At 32.1% G+C, this 19073-nt stretch overlaps 2 protein-coding genes across 2 annotated transcripts; both read left to right on the forward strand.

Annotated features, from left to right (window-relative positions):
- On the forward strand, positions 1092–6149 carry LOC109716902 (replication protein A 70 kDa DNA-binding subunit B-like; the record flags this gene model as incomplete). Its single annotated transcript, XM_020242512.1, is given in 10 exon segments — positions 1092–1115; positions 1371–1525; positions 1617–1890; positions 1988–2084; positions 2172–2302; positions 4799–4860; positions 5000–5157; positions 5246–5644; positions 5739–5825; positions 5933–6149. Coding segments are annotated over 9 exon segments (1371 nt in total), but the record flags the coding sequence as incomplete, so codon positions are not given.
- On the forward strand, positions 10966–13714 carry LOC109717206. Its single transcript, XM_020242877.1, has 4 exons — positions 10966–11009; positions 11894–11955; positions 12543–12611; positions 12702–13714. The coding sequence occupies exon 4, from the start codon at positions 12719–12721 to the stop codon at positions 13712–13714; it is 996 nt and encodes a 331-aa protein (XP_020098466.1). The 5' UTR covers positions 10966–11009; positions 11894–11955; positions 12543–12611; positions 12702–12718.

A 19073-nucleotide genomic window follows, 5' to 3' on the forward strand; every position in this document is an offset into this window, starting at 1 on the left:
GACGTGGCGGGAACAGAGAAAATCAGAAGGATGCCTCAGTAATGTCTCTTTGTTGGGCCAAGGCCCAAACAGTGATTCATAATTGTTTGTGCGGGCTTGATCAGGGCCAATCTGATAAAAGATTGGTGAACATGCACGAAACCCCCTCAAATAAATGTTCTTCTCAGCTGCAATTTGTTGAGCAATACTAATGCAAACTCAATAATAAAAAGCAGGTAATTTTACATCCTTCCCATCGATAGGTATATTTTATCATACTGAGTTTATCACATTCTAATTTTTGACATAACTAAAGCCCAAAAGAGTTGTATAACCTTTTGGATAAATAGATTGTAAAATTTCATCCTATATTATTGAGTGTACAAATAGTTTTTCTCTAATTTTTTGGTTTATATCTGTCTATCTTGAGACCTATTTAGCCGTATTGTTGGATTTGCTATCTAATGAAGTTTTATATGAAGATTAATAAAGTTTTCAATGTTTTTTTAGTAGTTTCTCATATGACGCGTGTTGTACGAAAATATCATGTAATGGCCCTTTTCTTGACCCAAAGATCATCATATATAACAAAGTACGTTGAATCATGGTTATAGGCCTTGTGGTGAAACTCAAGTCGGATTTCTTACTATTATATGCCCGGAGTGGTCGGGACATTAAATCCAAGCCTCTGTAGAGGCCCAACCCTGGGACACTTTACAGGTTTCGAGCGTCACGAAAGGCCTGATAATGAACCGAGGATAGCTCAATTCTTACGCGGCCAGATCTGGATCGGCTTGAAATTCTGAGCCTCTTAGGTATCGTTTGGTTCGAGAATAAGCAAAAAATGGGTATTCTGGGGATAGGTATAAATTGAGGTATAAGCGGGGATTAGATCAATTTTGCGTTTGGATGAAAATTAGGTTATTCCTANCAAGGACAAACATTGAAACACGTGGGATTGTATCTACCAAAACCGGTATTCTCACATGGACAACTATATGTTGCAGTTTCCCGTGTTACTTCATGTGAAGGTCTTAAGATTTTGATAGAAAATGAAAGCCCGGAAAAGGAAGGCTACACCAAAAATATAGTCTATAAAGAAATTTTTGATGATTTGATTTCAAATAATACTTCAAGTTAATATTCTTTCATATAGTAGTTAAACATTATGCATCTATTTTTGTCATTTTCTTTAATTATGTACTGTCAAAATAGAGACATTATATATTTACTATTTTAAATATGTCAATCTCTATATTTTTGCATGTATGTATGCATCCAAAATTGGAATAATTTTTTTGTAACGTAAATATAGAATATTTGGATTATGATTTTCCTACATAGCAAAATATGGCGACCAAATTATAACTAACCATTTTTTCTATTTGCAGGGTAGAACTCACCAATGGATTATGATATTGTTTCACAAATATCAACAAGCAAAAAAAATTGCAGAATCAAAGTAAGAGTTGTGAGAACTTGGGATTCAATCATTCCTCCATTTCAGAATCTAATCAGTACTGACTTCCTTTTGCTGGATGAGCAAGTTAGTAAAACTCCGCTTTATGTAAAGTACTTTCTTTTTCAAATTATTATTACAAATTTTGCTATCCTCATCTATTAATTTTTGTATGTAGGAAAATTCTATTCAAGCATTCGCTCGAAAGCAAGAAGCAAGTGATTTTAAAGATTTGCTTACAGAGGGCAATGTCTATTATCTTGCAAACTTTAATATCCTTCCAAACAAAAAAAGTTATAGAGCTGCGAATGGAAAATATATTATTCAACTAACGAGGTCAACAACTGTTAATGAAACAAAGGATCATGTAGATGCCATCCCTTTGCATAAATTTACTTTCACTGATTTTCTCGATATTTCAGATGATAATGAAAACAATGTTAATCTTCTAGGTATGTCTACTTTTAGCTAATTCCGTTATGATATATTAAACTTTCAAAAATTTTGAATTCTAACTCTTTATACAAATATTTTTTTTCTCTACTACAGAAGTCATTGGTCAAATTATATCTGTTGGTTCTCTTACACATCTCTATGCTGGACCGAAGTTAACTCCAAAAAGAATTGTAGAAATACAGAATTTGAGGTGAGTTAAATTTACACTTTATATATTGCTATTATCTTTCTTTTTTTCATTTGTATTTCTTTGAGAATTTCTACACAACACTTATAGGAAGGACAAATTATCTGTTACATTATGGGACAAGTTTGCAACGGACTTTGATGAAGATGCAATCATGAATAAAGAAAAAGATATTCCTGTTATTATCATATTTGTAGGAATGACAATTAAAACTTTCAAAGGTTAGATTTATATTTTTTTGTTTTCTATCNAATATTTTATTATTAAACTAGTAGAGGTATAAAGAGAAAAATTTGTTATTCCACCAAAAGGGTGGAACAACAAATCCCCCTCTTAATGGGTTATTCTAGAATAACCCGTTAAGAGGGGGATTAAATAAACTCACTCCCTCTTATAGTGTTTGGATGAATTAGAGTGATAAAGTGGTCTATTCCCACTTTATCTCTCAACCAAACAATGCCTTAGGGTGCGTTTGTTTGGGTGTAAGTGAGGGGAAAGTGGAGAGGGAAAGTCGTTTACACCATAAGCTATCACTTCTGTTGTTTGGTTTGCCGTAAAATAGTTACAGCTGAAACTCGAGTAAACCTGAAACGATGTAGTTGACTTCGACCCATCATGGACCAAAGTCAATTACGATGAAAATAATGAAGAAAAAATAATAAAATAATATACTAATGCCTGGTAGGTGACGGCTTTAGATGATAATTTTGCTAGTATACGATAGAAAAAGGATCAAAACTCATTATATTTCACAAAATTATTTTTAAATTTAATAAAAGCAAGAAAAAAAAAAGTTGAAGAATATTGATATTACCATTAATAATAAAACAAGAAGGTTGAATTGTCAACTTCAAAACAGAGTTCTCTTATATTTATATAAATCTTAGCGTCAAGCCTGTAAATCTTATTACCTGAATAAGTTTAAGGTTTATGGCTTAATAAAAACAAATCAAAAAGTTTTTGTATTGAATTAAGCTTAAGTAGAAAAAGCATGATAAGACGGTAAAAAGTTGTGGATATTTGAAAGGTATAATGAGTTAGAATATTTTTCTAGGAAATAAGCAGGAAAGTTTATTTATATTTCAATTCCAGCGATAAATCATCAAAATCGCTGATCAACACGATTAAATATAATATATAATATTTAATTTATTTAGGAATTAAATTTTATAAAATTTTAAATTACTAAACAGTGGAATGGATGAGCCTAAACACAGTTCGTCTAGCCCGTTAACTTACAATTTAGGTCACGACAACTTAGTCCGCTCAAAGAATTACAAAGGCCCAGAGTGAGCATGAGTAGAGTAACACCCGTCCATAGAATGTGCTGAGCTAGCCTACAGCAGAGATTGAAACAAATAGTCTTACAAAGGCCCGGAGCCCTAAAATTGGTGGAAACAAAGCGAGCAAGCGCAATATGGATGGGGCCTAAATTGGGTGACAGCCGGAAAGTCCTTTCTACGGAGGATTGGGCTCCCAATCAACCGTCCTTGTAATACAAGTGTCGGACCTACTTGTCGAACGGGCCTTCTCCGAACTGGGCCTCAGCATCTCTGCGTGTACATTGTCGTGACAGGCGTAGCCCATAGACTGATCGCTACATGGATCTAGGCCGCAGTGTTAAGATGCTCGGCTCAATACCACCGTTGAAAGTATTAAGGCCTTTTTTGCCAGAGATGTTGAAATTCACAATAACGTAGGCGAAAGTCCAAACCTATCTATCGCGGCTCGAATCAGGTCGAATCAGATGAAAATAATTGTAAAGCCGTGTGGAGGTCCACTCTCGTCAACTATAATTTATTTGATTTATATTTTTTTCTTTCTAAATTGAGTTTTTTTATATAATTACTTAAGTAAAAATTTTATTAAATTTAATAACTCTAATAGATATTGCTATTAAATATTTTTATCTTATTTGCTAATAAAATTTAAATTATTAAATTTGATGAAATCAATAGTAAATTTAATAGCCGCTCCCTCAATCCTAAACCCTAAACCTTTTAATTTTCTATAAACTAAGAAAATTCAAATATAGAATGGGCATTAATCTATTGACGACCAATGGGCCACCGAAATCAAGCTCGCCCAAGCCCTGGAACGCCTTGGAGAATTATGGGCTATGTATGAAGGTCAGAGGCCAACCCTAATTCAGGCAGCCAATCCAGCCTGTAAATCTGTGCCTCCATATACGTCCAAGCCTAGTAAGCTACAGACTTTCGGCTTCCACTAATACAAATAGGCCATGTGCCCCACCCGGCCCGAAAATTGGGGCCTTTCAATAGTGGCATGTGTCGTGAATGATGATCCGGACCATTCAAATGGCATGAGCTGGGCTTCCTTTCATTCCCAAGATTCTGTCTGACTAAACCCTACACAAACTTCCTCGGGGTCTCACTAACAAAGGCCCAATACTGAGGTATGTTGAAATTGAAATTGGCATGGGCTGGTTCTTTTCTCAGCCCATTGGAATGCATGTCCGTGATTAATGGATTGAACCATTGAAGTGAATTTTGTTAAATGTCTTACCGGCTAGGCCCGTTCTCAGCCTCAGCCCAGAGACCTTATTATTCGTGGAAATACAAAAGATTCCCTAACAAATTCGTTACAAGATCTTTCTTTATGTAGATGAAAATCTATTCTTTTTTCATTAAAGGAGAGTTTGAATAGATTACAAAACGCCACGTGTCCTCTTAAAAATCTATTAGCTGTGTATTTANAAATAGCTACAAATACAAAGTCACTTGCAGAACTGCTGAAACTTGATTGGCAACACTTTCAAGTAAGAAATCAATACATATTTTCTTGCTTTTATACTTATTTTACAATACAATTTTTTCTTTCCATTATACCATACTTTGAATTGTACCTAATCACACATTACAAAAAATTTAAAGTTTATGTTTACTATTATTTCTTAGGGTACAAAATTTATCTGTAAAGCTCAACTAAAATCCATTGACACAACATATGGATGGTGGTATCGAGCTTGCTATCGATGTAAATGTGCAGTCAGAAATTATGGAGAAACTTTTTGCTGCAGCAAATGCGGTCGAAATGATAAACCACCCATTCCATGGTAATTTGATTACTACTTTTTTTATTCTTTACATTACATTCATGAGAGAAATCATTAATATAAGTTTTTATTTTAATTTTCTTAACAGGTATAAGTTGAACACAATTGTAGAAGATGAAACAGCGACAGCAAATTTCACTATATTTGGAAAATTAGCGCAAGATTTGATACAAATACCAGCATCCCAACTTGCCACAGCTACAAATGCTGACAGATACACACTCCCACCTATAATTAGTACTATTCTTGGAAGTACGCATATCTTTCAAATTATTCTGAGCACACGAACCTTCAATACAGAAAGTATGAGTTTCAAAGTAGTTAGAATTTTATCTCCTGAAAGAGAAACGGCAACAACATCTGAACAGTTTGCTTCTTCATCCTCTTATACAATTTCTTCACATAATCATACTCAACAAGCAAAAAGAAACAGAGAAGATCAACTAGAGTTATATTTAGAACATACACCATCAAAGCAAGAAATGAGGTATTGTTATTTACTATAACTCTCTTTCTAAATACATTCTTAATATTAAATTTACTATATTGATGAGTAGCATTCTTATATTTCTGTATTGTAGCATCCCGGATGTGACCTCTCCTTATGCAAATTCTCCTAAATCTCCAGAAGATACAGTCTCAACACCACCTGCCAAAAAAATCTTCAAGTAATGGTATCTACAAATTCTACCATCTCAAAATCAGATTTTTTTTTTTTTTCTTTCATGCAAACTAATGTTTATTCATTTTCCTTTTCTTTGTTTTCATGACGCAGCAATCCCACAAGGACAAATTAGCAATCTGTACATAGATACAGTTCTAAACTGAAGCTATACATAACTAACTATGCTTTTTGTATCAATGTAGAATTTTATGTATGTATAAGGAAATGAATCTGCACAACTACAAACTATCTTTTTGAGGTGTTTTTTGTTACTGGCACATTTGTATATGTCAATCGCAAGCTATGCTTTTCAGCTACTTTTTACAAACTACTTCGCATATACTTCTTTCTCTTTTCGGACAAAAGTGTTTTCTTATTTGGATAGAATTATCTAATATTTAGCTAAATTATATAATTGTGTTGTATATTAAGTGCTATCAATTAAATTTAACTTCCGCAGCAACGCGCGGGTCTTTTACTAGTACAACATGATGTTTGAGATAACTAATTAGATTTTTCATGCGCGGAATTTGGAGACTCCCTCAACTAATTAGATTTTTAAAAAATAAACAGTTAGAAAATTTTTCCTTATACAAATACGTGTAGGTACCCCTATTTTTTGGTATGGTAGTTGGTTTATATTCCTATTTCCACTTTAAAGATTGCTAAATACGATAATTCGCTCTTTATTATTTTCTTTATTCTCGTAACAAATCTCTTATCATTAGAATTAGGGGTTTAGGGTTTAGGGTTTTTTATTTTTATACTAAAAAAAAATTCATCGATCTCCAATCCAACTTTTGGAGAGGACGCGAAGTATAAATTTTATTTTAATTTTCCATCCCACCATTTACAAATGTATATTTATTTATGGTAAAAACATATAAAATTTATTTAAACTATAGATAATTTGAATTTAACTATCAAATATTTTAAAATTTTGATTTTACTATCTAGCCTTTCAATCTATTTGATTGGAGTCTGCTAACAATATTTGATCATCAAAATTTGAATGCAATGTTTATCTTTACAATATTAGTTAATATTTTATATATTTCTCACAACTATAAATTTATTAATTAAATAAATTTTTAAAAAAAATTAGAATCAAAGTGCTATTGATTGTCAAATCATAGTCAAATTCAAGTGGTCTATAATTTAGATAAGTTATATACAAGTTTATCTTTATTTATAATGTAAGACTCAGTGTTACACTATGTAACGTTCGTTTCAATCATGGGCCTGTTAATCATGTTCTCACAGACCGGGACCTTCTCAGATCAGTTCAAGGCATTGGGCCTTTGTGATGGAGCTTTCATACAGAAACAACGGTTGGGCTGTTTGTTCTCCTGCCAGCAGAAAGCAACGCTTTAGTTGTTTTTAGATTGGATTGTTTAATTTTTCAAAAAATAAAGGTTAGAAATTTATATATAATGTTAATTTTCCTAAAATATTATTTATTAACGAGAGTTACTATTTTTGACTTTACCTAATAGAATTAATAAGTTTGTTGCGAAATATAGGGATATAAACGTTAGTTTATCTATATTTTTATATTCACTCTAAAAATTTTTAAAACTCGCAAAAAATTTATTATTATNATACTTATCACAAATATTAATTGTGATAAGATATAGAGCATTTAATCTATGTCTATTCAACTTACAGATTGTACTCTACACTCTCCACCAGTTGTAGTTTCCTCTTTCTAAACAACTCACAGCCTCCTCTTTTTCTCTCCCCCTTCCTCTCTCAAGCATATTTTCTTCTTACCCAACAACTCACAGCCTCCTCTTTCTCTCTCTCCCTTCCTCTCTCCCTACCTTATCTTTCTCTCTCCCTTCCTCTCTCCCCACCTTATCTTCCTCTCTCTCTCTCTCTCCATGGACTGCCGTCAAAATTCTTCCGCCCTCTGTGTCCCCCATCTCATCCTTCACATCGCATCGTACGATTTTGTGCAATCCCCACCTCTTCCGCACGCACGAGAGATGCATGATTTCGATGGAAGTTGGCGTATTTGCTCCTTTTTTTTGCTCTTGCCTTTGCTCTTCTACGTTTGCCGAAACAGAAGTTGCCGAATTCGCAGCCCTCTGTTTCTCTTCACTTTCCTATTCCGCGTGCGCTGGAAATCTTTCGGACGCTCAACACAATTAAAGGTACTAACAATTAATTCCCCTTTTCCAATTTTTTTCAGCACATGTTCTATTAATTGATGAAATTTAACTATTGGCTTTATGTTTTAGCAATTTACGTTCATTTACTTTTTCCCTTTTCTGAATCTTGAGCTACAAATTCATTTTATTTAAACCCTCTCAATTCATTTTTTTACAAATTGGTGGGATCTGATCAAATAAATTGAACATTTTATCAATTTATTTAATAATTTCATTAAATTTCTTAGTTTAAACTACTTTTAGTTGAATTAAACTATATTACCTAAGTGCTAATTGCTGCCTGAGCATAAAATATTTTAAAAAATTTGAAATACTTCTGTACAAAAACTAAAATAAAAATATTAGAGGCTAAAACAGTGTAGAGAAAAAGATAAAAAATTAAAGTTGAGGGAACGAACTGTACATAGAACTTGGCATTCAGTGTAGGCAATTCTATAGTGTATTGATAATTGATTAAGTTGTAATTCAAACATGTAAGAAAATTTTAAATATGTATGTCGTATATGCTTAAACATGTATTTCTTGACATTGAAATTCATTTCACCAATTTTTTTTTCATACAAAAAACTTTTCGCTGATTCTATGTACGATTTTGAACAACTATTTCTGTATTAAGTTATTTTCTTTTTCTATCTAACTTTATATAATGATTTTGAAATAAATGATCGAAGTTCTAAAGTTGTCCATTTTGTCAAATTTATGTTAAAATGTTATGACGATTAATACAATATATATTCTGTTATCCTATATAATTTATCGCCAAGTTCTTCGAAATAGGATTAAACTAAAATAGTAAAACCACATGAATTTTCTAATTACTATCTTACTTACTAACTTTGTGCATAATGTTTCTTTATTATAGGAGTTCAAGGCTTTGCTCTTCTGCATTCGCCGGAACAGAAGTTGGCAAATTTTCTCCCCTCTTTTGCTCCTCGCTTTGCTTTTCTGCATTTGCTTGAAATCTTTTGGACGTTTACCAAAACTAGAGGTACTGACAATTAATTTTCTTTTCCCAATTTTTTCAGTACATATTCTACTAATTGATAAAAAATAACTATCGGCTTCACGTTTTAGGAATTTACTTCTGATTTACTTTTTCCCATTCCATATATATCAATTTACTGTATTTCACTTCGATAAAAATGTACGGAGAATACCTCACCTGTGAACAATTCTAAACCTTGAGCTACAATTTTTTTTAATAAATTAAAATTTTATCAAAATACTTNATTCTCATTTCATAACAAACTTATTAATTCTATTAGGTAAAGTAAAAAATAGTAACTCTCCTTAATCAATAATATTTTCACAAAATTAATATTATATATATAATATATACTCTCTTTTAGAAGAGTAAAATCAATATTTGACAAATTTACACCCTTTTAGTTATGCACAATCTGATTTAACAGAAAAAAATTTAAAAAAATAAACTTGTGATGAATCTTCCCATTTTGCTATTGCTCCCTCAAAATGTTCCATCAAGCAAAATCATCTCTTTATCATCATTACTTCGGTATAGAAAAAATAAAATAAAATAAAAATCTTATGCGTTATTTTAAAAAAAATAGGGGGAAAAAACTTGTGACGCAGTACATATTTTCGGCCCCAATAGTGAACCTTTGCATTCTGGGCTGTTCACAAAGCCCAGCAATCTTATACAACATGGCAAAAAGAGTGAACAGCGTGGTGGGCGAACCGTATTGGACCCTATCCGTCCTGTTACGGCCCGTTTTATTTATACAGCGTGTCCACCTCTGATTAAGTGGGCCGTCATTTGATCCATTTTCTCTTATAGGCCGGATTTGGCCTATCACTGACCATTTAACGTTCCGTTTGAGCTGGACTTTCCTTTTTTGGTAAAGTCCGAAATAGGAACTCTCATTAGTAGCCCCAAAATGGAAAGTTTCACTTGCGGGGCTCCATATTAGATCGCAAATTTCCCCTTTCCTTTTCCCTTAATTCCCCGCCCGCACGCCCGGCCGCCCGTCCGTGTGCCTGTGTTAAAGACTTAAATGCCCCCCCTTTTTTCCTTTTTTTATGGTGAGTGATAAAATATAGATAAATTTGGAGAAAATCATGTTTTTTGTTATGTAATTATTCTAGGCCTCATTCTCATTCATAAATATTTTATTTCTTATATCTTCTTAATTTATTAAAAAATATGTAAATATTTGGTACATAAAAAGTGGTAATATATGTCTATAGTGGAATAATATATTTGACCTTCAATTTTTTTTTCAGAATAGATAGATTGCTTTGCTTCTTAATTAAAATATACTATCCTAAGAGGCATGAATATCATGACCTTAAATTTTAAAATTTTTAGTTGCAATTATATTAGATAAATCTTATACTGAATAAATCATTTTTATAAGACATTGGGGCTTATCTAAATATCGAAATTAGTTATTCAATACTAATGCGCAAGTGGCAAAAAATTTAGTGATTGGTACCCAAGATTCTAAGTTCGAATTCTAGTTGATTCACATCTCAGTTAAGCTTATTTCTAAATAAAATAAACAAAATGGGCAGCATGCTACTTATTTCTCTAAAAAAAAAAAACTAATCGACAAAAAACTCAGTTCATGTGAAAAATTTTACATAGTTAGAAGGTATAAATATAACTTTTGCTCATTGAGAGCTCTTTATATTATATTCTGGGAAGGTCCATGAAAAAACTTTCATACATACTTGAAAAATGAATTTAATTTTTATATATTAAATGATCTTAATTACATGAAATTAGATTTATTAGAAGTATAACTTAATTACACAAAATTTACAATCTTGATCACAGATTGTATTGTTTATATTATAGCTTTTTACCTCATAAAAGAATAAAAAATAAAAATTACGGTGAGTGTTCTCCACATTTTTTAAAAAATTACGNGATTTTGTAATTACTATCTTACCTATTAACTTTGTGCATAATCTTTCTTTATTATAGGAGATAAGAGGGCTTGACATTTGGGTTTACTTCAGAGGCTTTTACGAGACTCGCATATAGTTTTGTAAGTATTTCTATATTTTAAGCCCTCTTTCTTTGTTCTCTGTTTACAGTTGGCTAAATTACATTATGCATAAGAAAATATTTTGAAACAATAAAACACATATTTTGAAACAACTTATAAAAACTTTCAATCAATTTATCTTCCGGACTCATTTTATTCTTTTCCTGTTTTCTTACTATGTAAGCCTTTTGATACAGTAATTAAATTTATCTTAATTACTCCATTTTTTATAGTAATATAGAGATTGGCAAGAAAGTAATAATTTAATGATGCCTTTGATGAGAAAAAAAAATAGTTGAAACAAATTTAAGACAAATCATAAAAAAAAACTGTAGTCTACCAAACCAAAATTACAATAAAATATGATGTACTATTACTTAATATTATGTTATTTTTAGGTATTTTTTAAACATTAATTTTATTTTCTTATTGTAGGGTTTCAGCAAAATGATCGTTTGGGCCGACTGAAAGAGTTTGATCAGACTGATATTGATCTTCGTAAGTATTTTCAGCTTTGATTTCCCTTTTTGTAAGCTCTTTTTATGTTTGCTATAATTTTGCATATATAAAATAGTGTCTTTGAAAAAAAAAAAAAAAACTATAGTCTAGCAAACAAAAATTATAATAAAGTATGACGTATTATGTTATAATTAAGCCTTTACATATTATCTTAACTTTAATTATATATATTCGGATGCCATAATTTGCATGAGGTTCAATCATTTAGCATTTATTTTAAGTTTTACACTTCGAAATTAAAATATTTTTCCAAAATCATTGCAAATAAAATTACGTCTCTAATTACTTGATTATAATACTATGCACTTTGTATTTCTTCATTTCTTCGCTATTACTTTTGTAAACAATCATTTTTTCAATTGAAGGGTTCAGACAACTAGGCACTTGAGCAGACTGAAAGAATTCGATCAGATTAACATTGATCTTTGTAAGTATTTTCAGCTTTCCTTTTCCTTCTTCCTAAGATCTCTTTACATCTATGTTCATATACATATACATACATACATACATACATACATACATACATACATATACATGTATATATAATTATCTATACAGCTTGCATTTTCAATACTTTTTTCATATTCAACTTGAATTTATTATAAGAAGTCTCTCACATTATTCTAATTTTTTACTCTATTTTTCAGTAGGTTACAATAGTATGGATCAAATAGAATCGGCCAAGAAGAACAGATTAAAGAGAAAATTAATTCTTAAGCAAAAAAGGCATCAAAGTAATGTTAAAAGAAGACATCAGGATAGTGAAATCATTCAAAATCGCAGAATTCTAGAGATAGAATCAACATCGTATGATGTCGATGAACAAGTTACAAACACCTTAACTGAAATTCCTCTAACACGAGTTGAAGGTGCTGCTGAAAATGAAGCCTCTTTTCAAAAGAATACTTTATTATTGCAAATAGAAGGTACCAACAATTTTTTTTAAAATTAAGTATTACTTTATCTGTAGTGTGGGGTTGTTAGCTCAAATATTTTATGTTGCTTATATCGCAGCTATTAATGATGAAAGTTCCAGCAGTCACACAGAGGATTATCAAAATTTATCTAGGCATAGAAGTACATGTAAGTAATAAGATGTCAAATAAAATATTATACTGTAAATTAAAGAGCACATAATCTTAATTTTGTGCTCAACTTATTCACATTATGTAGGTGCGATTAGTGAACCGATGTATCTTGGAACACCAGAATATATGTGTCAATTTTGTGGTGCGCAGTTTTGGTATGAAGAACGAATCAGCAAATCAAATCGTGCAAATCCTAAATTTTCTTTGTGCTGCCAAGAAGGAAAAGTGAATCTGCCACTACTTAAACAAACCCCTCCATTTTTGGATACTTTACTAGATCATAAAGGAGGCATGCGTTCTACAAAATTTCGAGAAAGCATTCGAGCCTATAATTCTATGTTTGCATCCACATCAATTGGAGCGAAGGTAGACAATGAAATAAATAGAAGATCTGGACCATACATATTTAGAATCAATGGGCAAAATCACCATAGAATGGGTTCGCTCCTTCCAATTCATGGACAACAACCCAAATTTGCTCAATTATATATTTATGATACCGAAAATGAAATTGACAATAGGATAAGAGCTTTTAATTCAGGATCTGAATTGAGTATCGATAGAAATATTGTTGAAGAATTGATAAATATGTTTGATTCTCACAATGCAATAGTAAAGGCATTCCGCATGGCAAGAGATCGTTTTGAAGAAACAGATTTGTTGTCGATTCGATTAAGATTAGTGGGAAAGCGAGATGGAGATAGTCAGTTGTATAATCCTCCATCCTCCGCTGAAATTGCTGGGTTAATAGTTGGCGACATAGGAAGTGTTGATCGTCAACGTGATATTATTGTCGAACACAAAACTGAAGGATTAAGACGAATAAGTGATTTGCACCCTAGCTTTATGGCTATGCAGTATCCTATTTTGTTCCCATTTGGTGAAGATGGATTTAGATTAGGTATAAAATATGTAGGAAGCAAGGTGAAAAATTCAAATTCTAGACAATGTGTTACAATGAGAGAATTTTATGCTTACAGGTTACAAAATAGAATAGAGGAAGGGAAGACATTGATAAGAGGAGGAAGATTATTTCAGCAATACATAGTTGATGCTTTTTCATGCATTGAAGAAGAAAGACTTGATTACATNCCTTAATCAAAGAATAAAGGAAAATAAAAAAAAAGGTAAGTTACAGGATAATATTAAGCTCACAAGTGAAACTTTCTATTTCGGGCTATTAACGATAGTTGCTATTTCCGACTTTACCTAAAATGGAAAGAACTGCAATTTACAGGAAACGGGAAATAGCCCAACCTGCAGGGCCTTACCAGGCCCATTAGAAAAATTCGGTCCATTAAGCTGAACATAGATACTAATCGAAGCCCATAACCCTCCATGCGTGGGCCGTTCCCAGGCCCATTTACCCGTATAATATTTTATACTGTACTATTTATATTATAGTGTATTGTATAGTATACTTTGTATATTATAATATACACTCCCTCAACTTCTATTTCATTCTTTTGTTTTGTTTTGTTTTTTGACTAAGATCCATTTAACTTTTTTCTTTTAGTGAGGTTAAATGATGTTGGTCAAATAAATTATAATAAAGAAGTTGAGGGGTCTCAAGAAAGAGAAAAATATTTAAAAGGTGTATTTCAAGAATGGCCAGTATTTGAGTGGGGCTTCGTGCATAAGAGGGGATATGGGCTAAAATAGGTTGTTCGGCCGAGTTGTTATTGGGTGTTGGGCCATCACACCTCCTCTCAGATGCAAAGGAAAATACTCCGGAGCCTGATCTAACTAAATGGGCCAGAACGCTGAGCCTAGTCACAGATGGGCTAGAAAGGCCTAATATACACTTACCCCTAATAGGCCATATCAGGCTCAGCTCCGAATGCCCTCGCCCCTCATTAGACCTCGTTAGTAGCCCAGAAATGAAAAGTTTCACTTGCGGGGCGTATTTTGGCCCCTTTTCTTTTTTCATACATAACTTATGTCAATATTTTCTAAAAATACAATATCTAATCCTTAAAATAAAATTAGTTTTAAGGTATATTCTATTAAATATGTAGATTGAAGTGTGCAATTTTTGAATAAATATATGAAATTTTAAAATTTTAATTTGCCGTTAAATTTTTAAAAGTTGTATTGAATCTTCCCGTTAAGCGATTATCACTCTTTTATTATTACTCGGGAATAGAGGAAAAAGAAAAAAAGAAAATCCCCTTACGTTTTTATTAAAAAAATAGGAAAAAAATTGTGACCAGTATATATTTCCGGCCCCAGAGGTGACAATTTCCATTTTTGGTTATTCAGGAGAGTTACTATTTTCGACTTTATCGAAAATAGAAAGCCTAGCAATTTTACCTAAAATGGCAAAAAGAGAAAACAATGTGTTTGGCGAACCGTACTAGGCCATCAGCAGGCCTCTCTAAAGCCCTTTTTGTTGTTATAGCGTTGCCATGTTGGATTACGTGGTCCAGTATTGGCCATTTGCCTTAATTGGGCGGATCATTAACCTTCCGTTTTCAGTAAAATTACGGTTTTAGATAAAAGTCGGAAATAGTAACGTTAAAAGCCCAAAATAGAAAGTTTCACTTGCGAGGCACAGTTCACCTTTTTGTAAAACTATTTTTTTCTTTTTTTTGGGGGGTTTAAGATAAGGGATTCTTTTTATTTTTTATCTTGAGCAATAAAAAATAGTTAAAGAAAACTCACCGACTTTTTTTTCTTTTTTTTTGCTGGAGTAATAAAAAATAGCTAAATATAAAGAACACTCTTTTTCTTCTTTTTATTTTATTGGTACAAAATTAGATACCAATAATGATACCATAATACTCTAAACTCTTATTTGGATGTTGAAATAAGTAATCTAATATTATCTATAATCAACATAAAAATAATTTCGTCATTGATTAAAAATTCAAAATTAATGAAGTGTCTAGCATAAAATGACATATTTTCTACTCCAAATTACTTTTTGGAAAAAGGGAACTTGTGAAAAATACTAAGTCCTTATAAAAATTATTTATTAGATATAATAAAATTAGTTGAAACTCTGGTCAAAAGCTCATCATTTGCAGCGGAGGCTCCATCAACATTTGGTGATTTCGAAATCACCTTCAACTTTTTTTTTTTTTTTTCTATTATAGTCATCTCCTTATATGTTGATTCTTTCTGATTTCAAATGATTTTGGCCAAAAAATTTTAAATGTATCACGAATTTAAATATTTAAAAAAGCAAAAAAGAAGTCAAGGGTTCTCAATGTAAAGTAAAATAATTAAATGCTCTGTATCACGAATGGCCGCTACTTGAGTGGGCCTTCATGCATTTTCCCGATTAAAAAATAGTATTTGGGTTAAAGTAAGTGATTGGGCTGAGTTGTTGTTGGGTATAGGCCATCACACCGCCTCTTAGATAGATGGGCAAATATTTGGGGCGCGAAGTCCAACCATGAAAGCAGTTTAACTTAGCCCAGTAATGATAAGGCGTTGGATTGGATTGAATAGGCCTGCACGTCGAGCTCATGAAAACTGCCCAAGATAATAACACGATTAAATGGGCCTGCATCTTCATGAATGGAAACTTTTCATCTTGCTATCCCGGTTGGTGTGCTTCATTTCTAAGTATGTTCTTTTCCATCCAAACGCGTAAATCTTTCATAAAAAGCATATATTTTTCAATTTACTAAACCGCGTAATACAAAGGACCAATAGTTGGGTATCACATTATAGCGACTGGCCCGGTGTATGAATTAGTTGGTTAGTGGACTGGAGGGAAGAAGCCGGTAACGGCCACTTCCTCCCTTTGGTGATACTCCACTATGTATCTTGGTCCTCAGATAATGCTTGCTTGTCCTTTCCCTTTTAGAGTAAAAAAATCCAACCATAGCAGAGACTTGCTCTCGAGTGAGGACATAAGAGAGGGTAAGGATATGCTCGCCATTAGGATACTATATACTCGCTTCCATTATATTAACTCGTTGCAGGTATTCCATCTTTGTACTCATTTCAAGCCTTTCACTCGTTTGTTTCGCATCGTTGGCTAAAAACTCACTCCCTTCCTCGCTTGATGACGGGCAAGAGAGATGAGAGAAGAACAGAGTAAACATTTAGAGATATTACCGGAATAATTTTTACGTCAAATAATCTATTTTTATAATTTTATTATATAAGTTTTATGTCAAATAAGTTATTTTTATAAGAACTTAGTATATTTTACGAGTTTTCTAGTTCAATAAATTAATTTGGTGGAGAAAATATGCTATTTTATACTAGACGTTTCATCAATTCTAAGCTTTTAATCACGACAAAAGTATTTTTATGTCGATTACGGATAATATTGGATAACTTATTTCAATGTCTAAATAACAGTTTACAGTATATAGTATTATTACTGGCATTTAATTTAGTATCAACGAATAAGAAAAGAAACAAAAGAAAAATAAAATTGACTTTGTTGAGTGATATGTCTCTTTAACTAAATAAAAAAATAAAAAAAATGTTCTAGTGAATGTTCTCCATATTAAGCTAATTTTTATTACTCTAGCAAAAAATAAAAAAATTAAACCGATCAGTTTTATCCAATTTAACTATTTTGGATTGCTCAGGATAAAAAAAGAAAATATCCCTTGCCTTAACAAAAAAATAGGAAAATTAAAGAGAAGAAAAAGGCAAATTGCTCCTGGCAAGTGAAACTTTCCATTTTGGGTTATTTTCAAGAGTTACTATTTCCGAGTGTTTAGGAATGTTCCGCTATTTTACCGAATACTGAAGGTTAATGATCGGAGCTGGAGCGGATCCGGCCCATTAAGGTAAAATTGTTCAATAACGGTCCATGAAAGGTTAGATGGTAATGCTGTAAAAATAAAAGGACCCTTAACAGGCTCACTACAATTCTCCTTGCCCATTGTTTTCTCTTTGGGCCATTTCGGATAGATTACCGGGCTTTCCATTTTAGGTAAAGTCGAAAATAGTAACTCTCGTAAATTACCCAAAATGGAATGTTTCAGTGTCTCCCTACTGGGGGCCGGAAGTTTATACTGGTCATAACTATGTTTTATTTCTCTTTCTTTCTTTCTTTTATATTTTTTTTCTATTCATGAGTGATAATAAAAGAGAGATAATTGCTTAATTTTGAGGCAGCAATATCAAAATGGGAAGATTCACCACAAGTTTTATTTTATTTTTTTCCTTTTTAATGAGGTTGTACATAAACAAAAGAGAGTGAACTTTTAAAACTCTGATATTATAATTTACTCTAATTGTGTATTTAAATTTGATCTAAATACTTTTTCGGTAGAATTTAATAGTATTTTTTTGTGCTATTTGTTAATTGGGACATTAGAAAGTGATGAAAATTTAGATGGCAAAGTAAATATTTTAAACTTTAGGTATCTATTTAAAAATTACATGCTTTAGTTCACATGTTTAACAGAATATGCCCTACAACTAATTTTATTTGGGGGATTAGATTTGCCACTTTTAGTAGATATTGACATAAGCTTAGGCAAGTGGAACTTTTCATTAACGAGAGTTACTATTTCCGACTTTGCCTAAAATGGAAAGCCTCTGCGATTTTACCAAAAGCGGATAGAGCCATTACTTAGCGGAATAAGGCGAATCGGAACTAGACCTTATCCGGCCCATTAATGGAAAGTGCACTTGGGTCATCATTTGTTTCTGGGATAAACGTTTTGGACCATTTAGTTAAATCCGGCTGCAGTGTATATTCCTTCGATCTACGAGGTGTTGATGGCCCATAACCCAACAACAAACTCGGCCCAATAATCCATTTAGCACACAACCTTTTTTTTTTCTCGCTAAATATGCATGAAGCCCCCCTCTCAAGTATTGACCATATTTTAAATAGACCATTTGATTAATTTTCTTTTCAGTGACACCTCTCCACTTCTTTTTACTTCTTTAAATATTAGATTCCGATACATTTAATTTTGTTTGACCATAACCACTCAGCCTTAGAAAGATAAAAAGAAAAATGGATCTCAGTCAAAAAACCAAAAAGAAAAAAGAAATCAATGTTGAGGGAGTGTAAGCACTAAAATATAAAAAGTATGTATACTATACAACATACTATAATATACAAAGTACAGTGTAATAAATACGAATATGTCTAAATTGGCGTAGGGACGGCCCACAAATGGAGTGAGCTGGGCTAAGAATAGAATACGTTTAGGTTTACTTAGTAGGCCGAATTTTATTGTGGGCCAGATGAGGTCCAGGGCTTGTTGGTCTGTTTTCTGGTTTGGGTTAAATTGCGGAACTTTCCATTTTAGGTAAAGTCCAAAATGGTAAGTCTCGTTAATTGGCCCGAAATGGAAAGTTTCACTTGCAGAACTTAAAATTATGCTGTAACTTTTTATCTTCTTTTTTTTTTTTTCCCCTTTGTCATTTATTCCTTGGTTAAGACACTTTTTATTTTGAGCAAATTTTTATCTTTTTTTTTTTTTGAGTTAAAAGGCTATAATATAGATAACATAATTTGCGATTA

This window comes from Ananas comosus, linkage group 11 (assembly GCF_001540865.1).
Source record: "Ananas comosus cultivar F153 linkage group 11, ASM154086v1, whole genome shotgun sequence".
NCBI classification, from domain to species: domain Eukaryota; kingdom Viridiplantae; phylum Streptophyta; class Magnoliopsida; order Poales; family Bromeliaceae; genus Ananas; species Ananas comosus.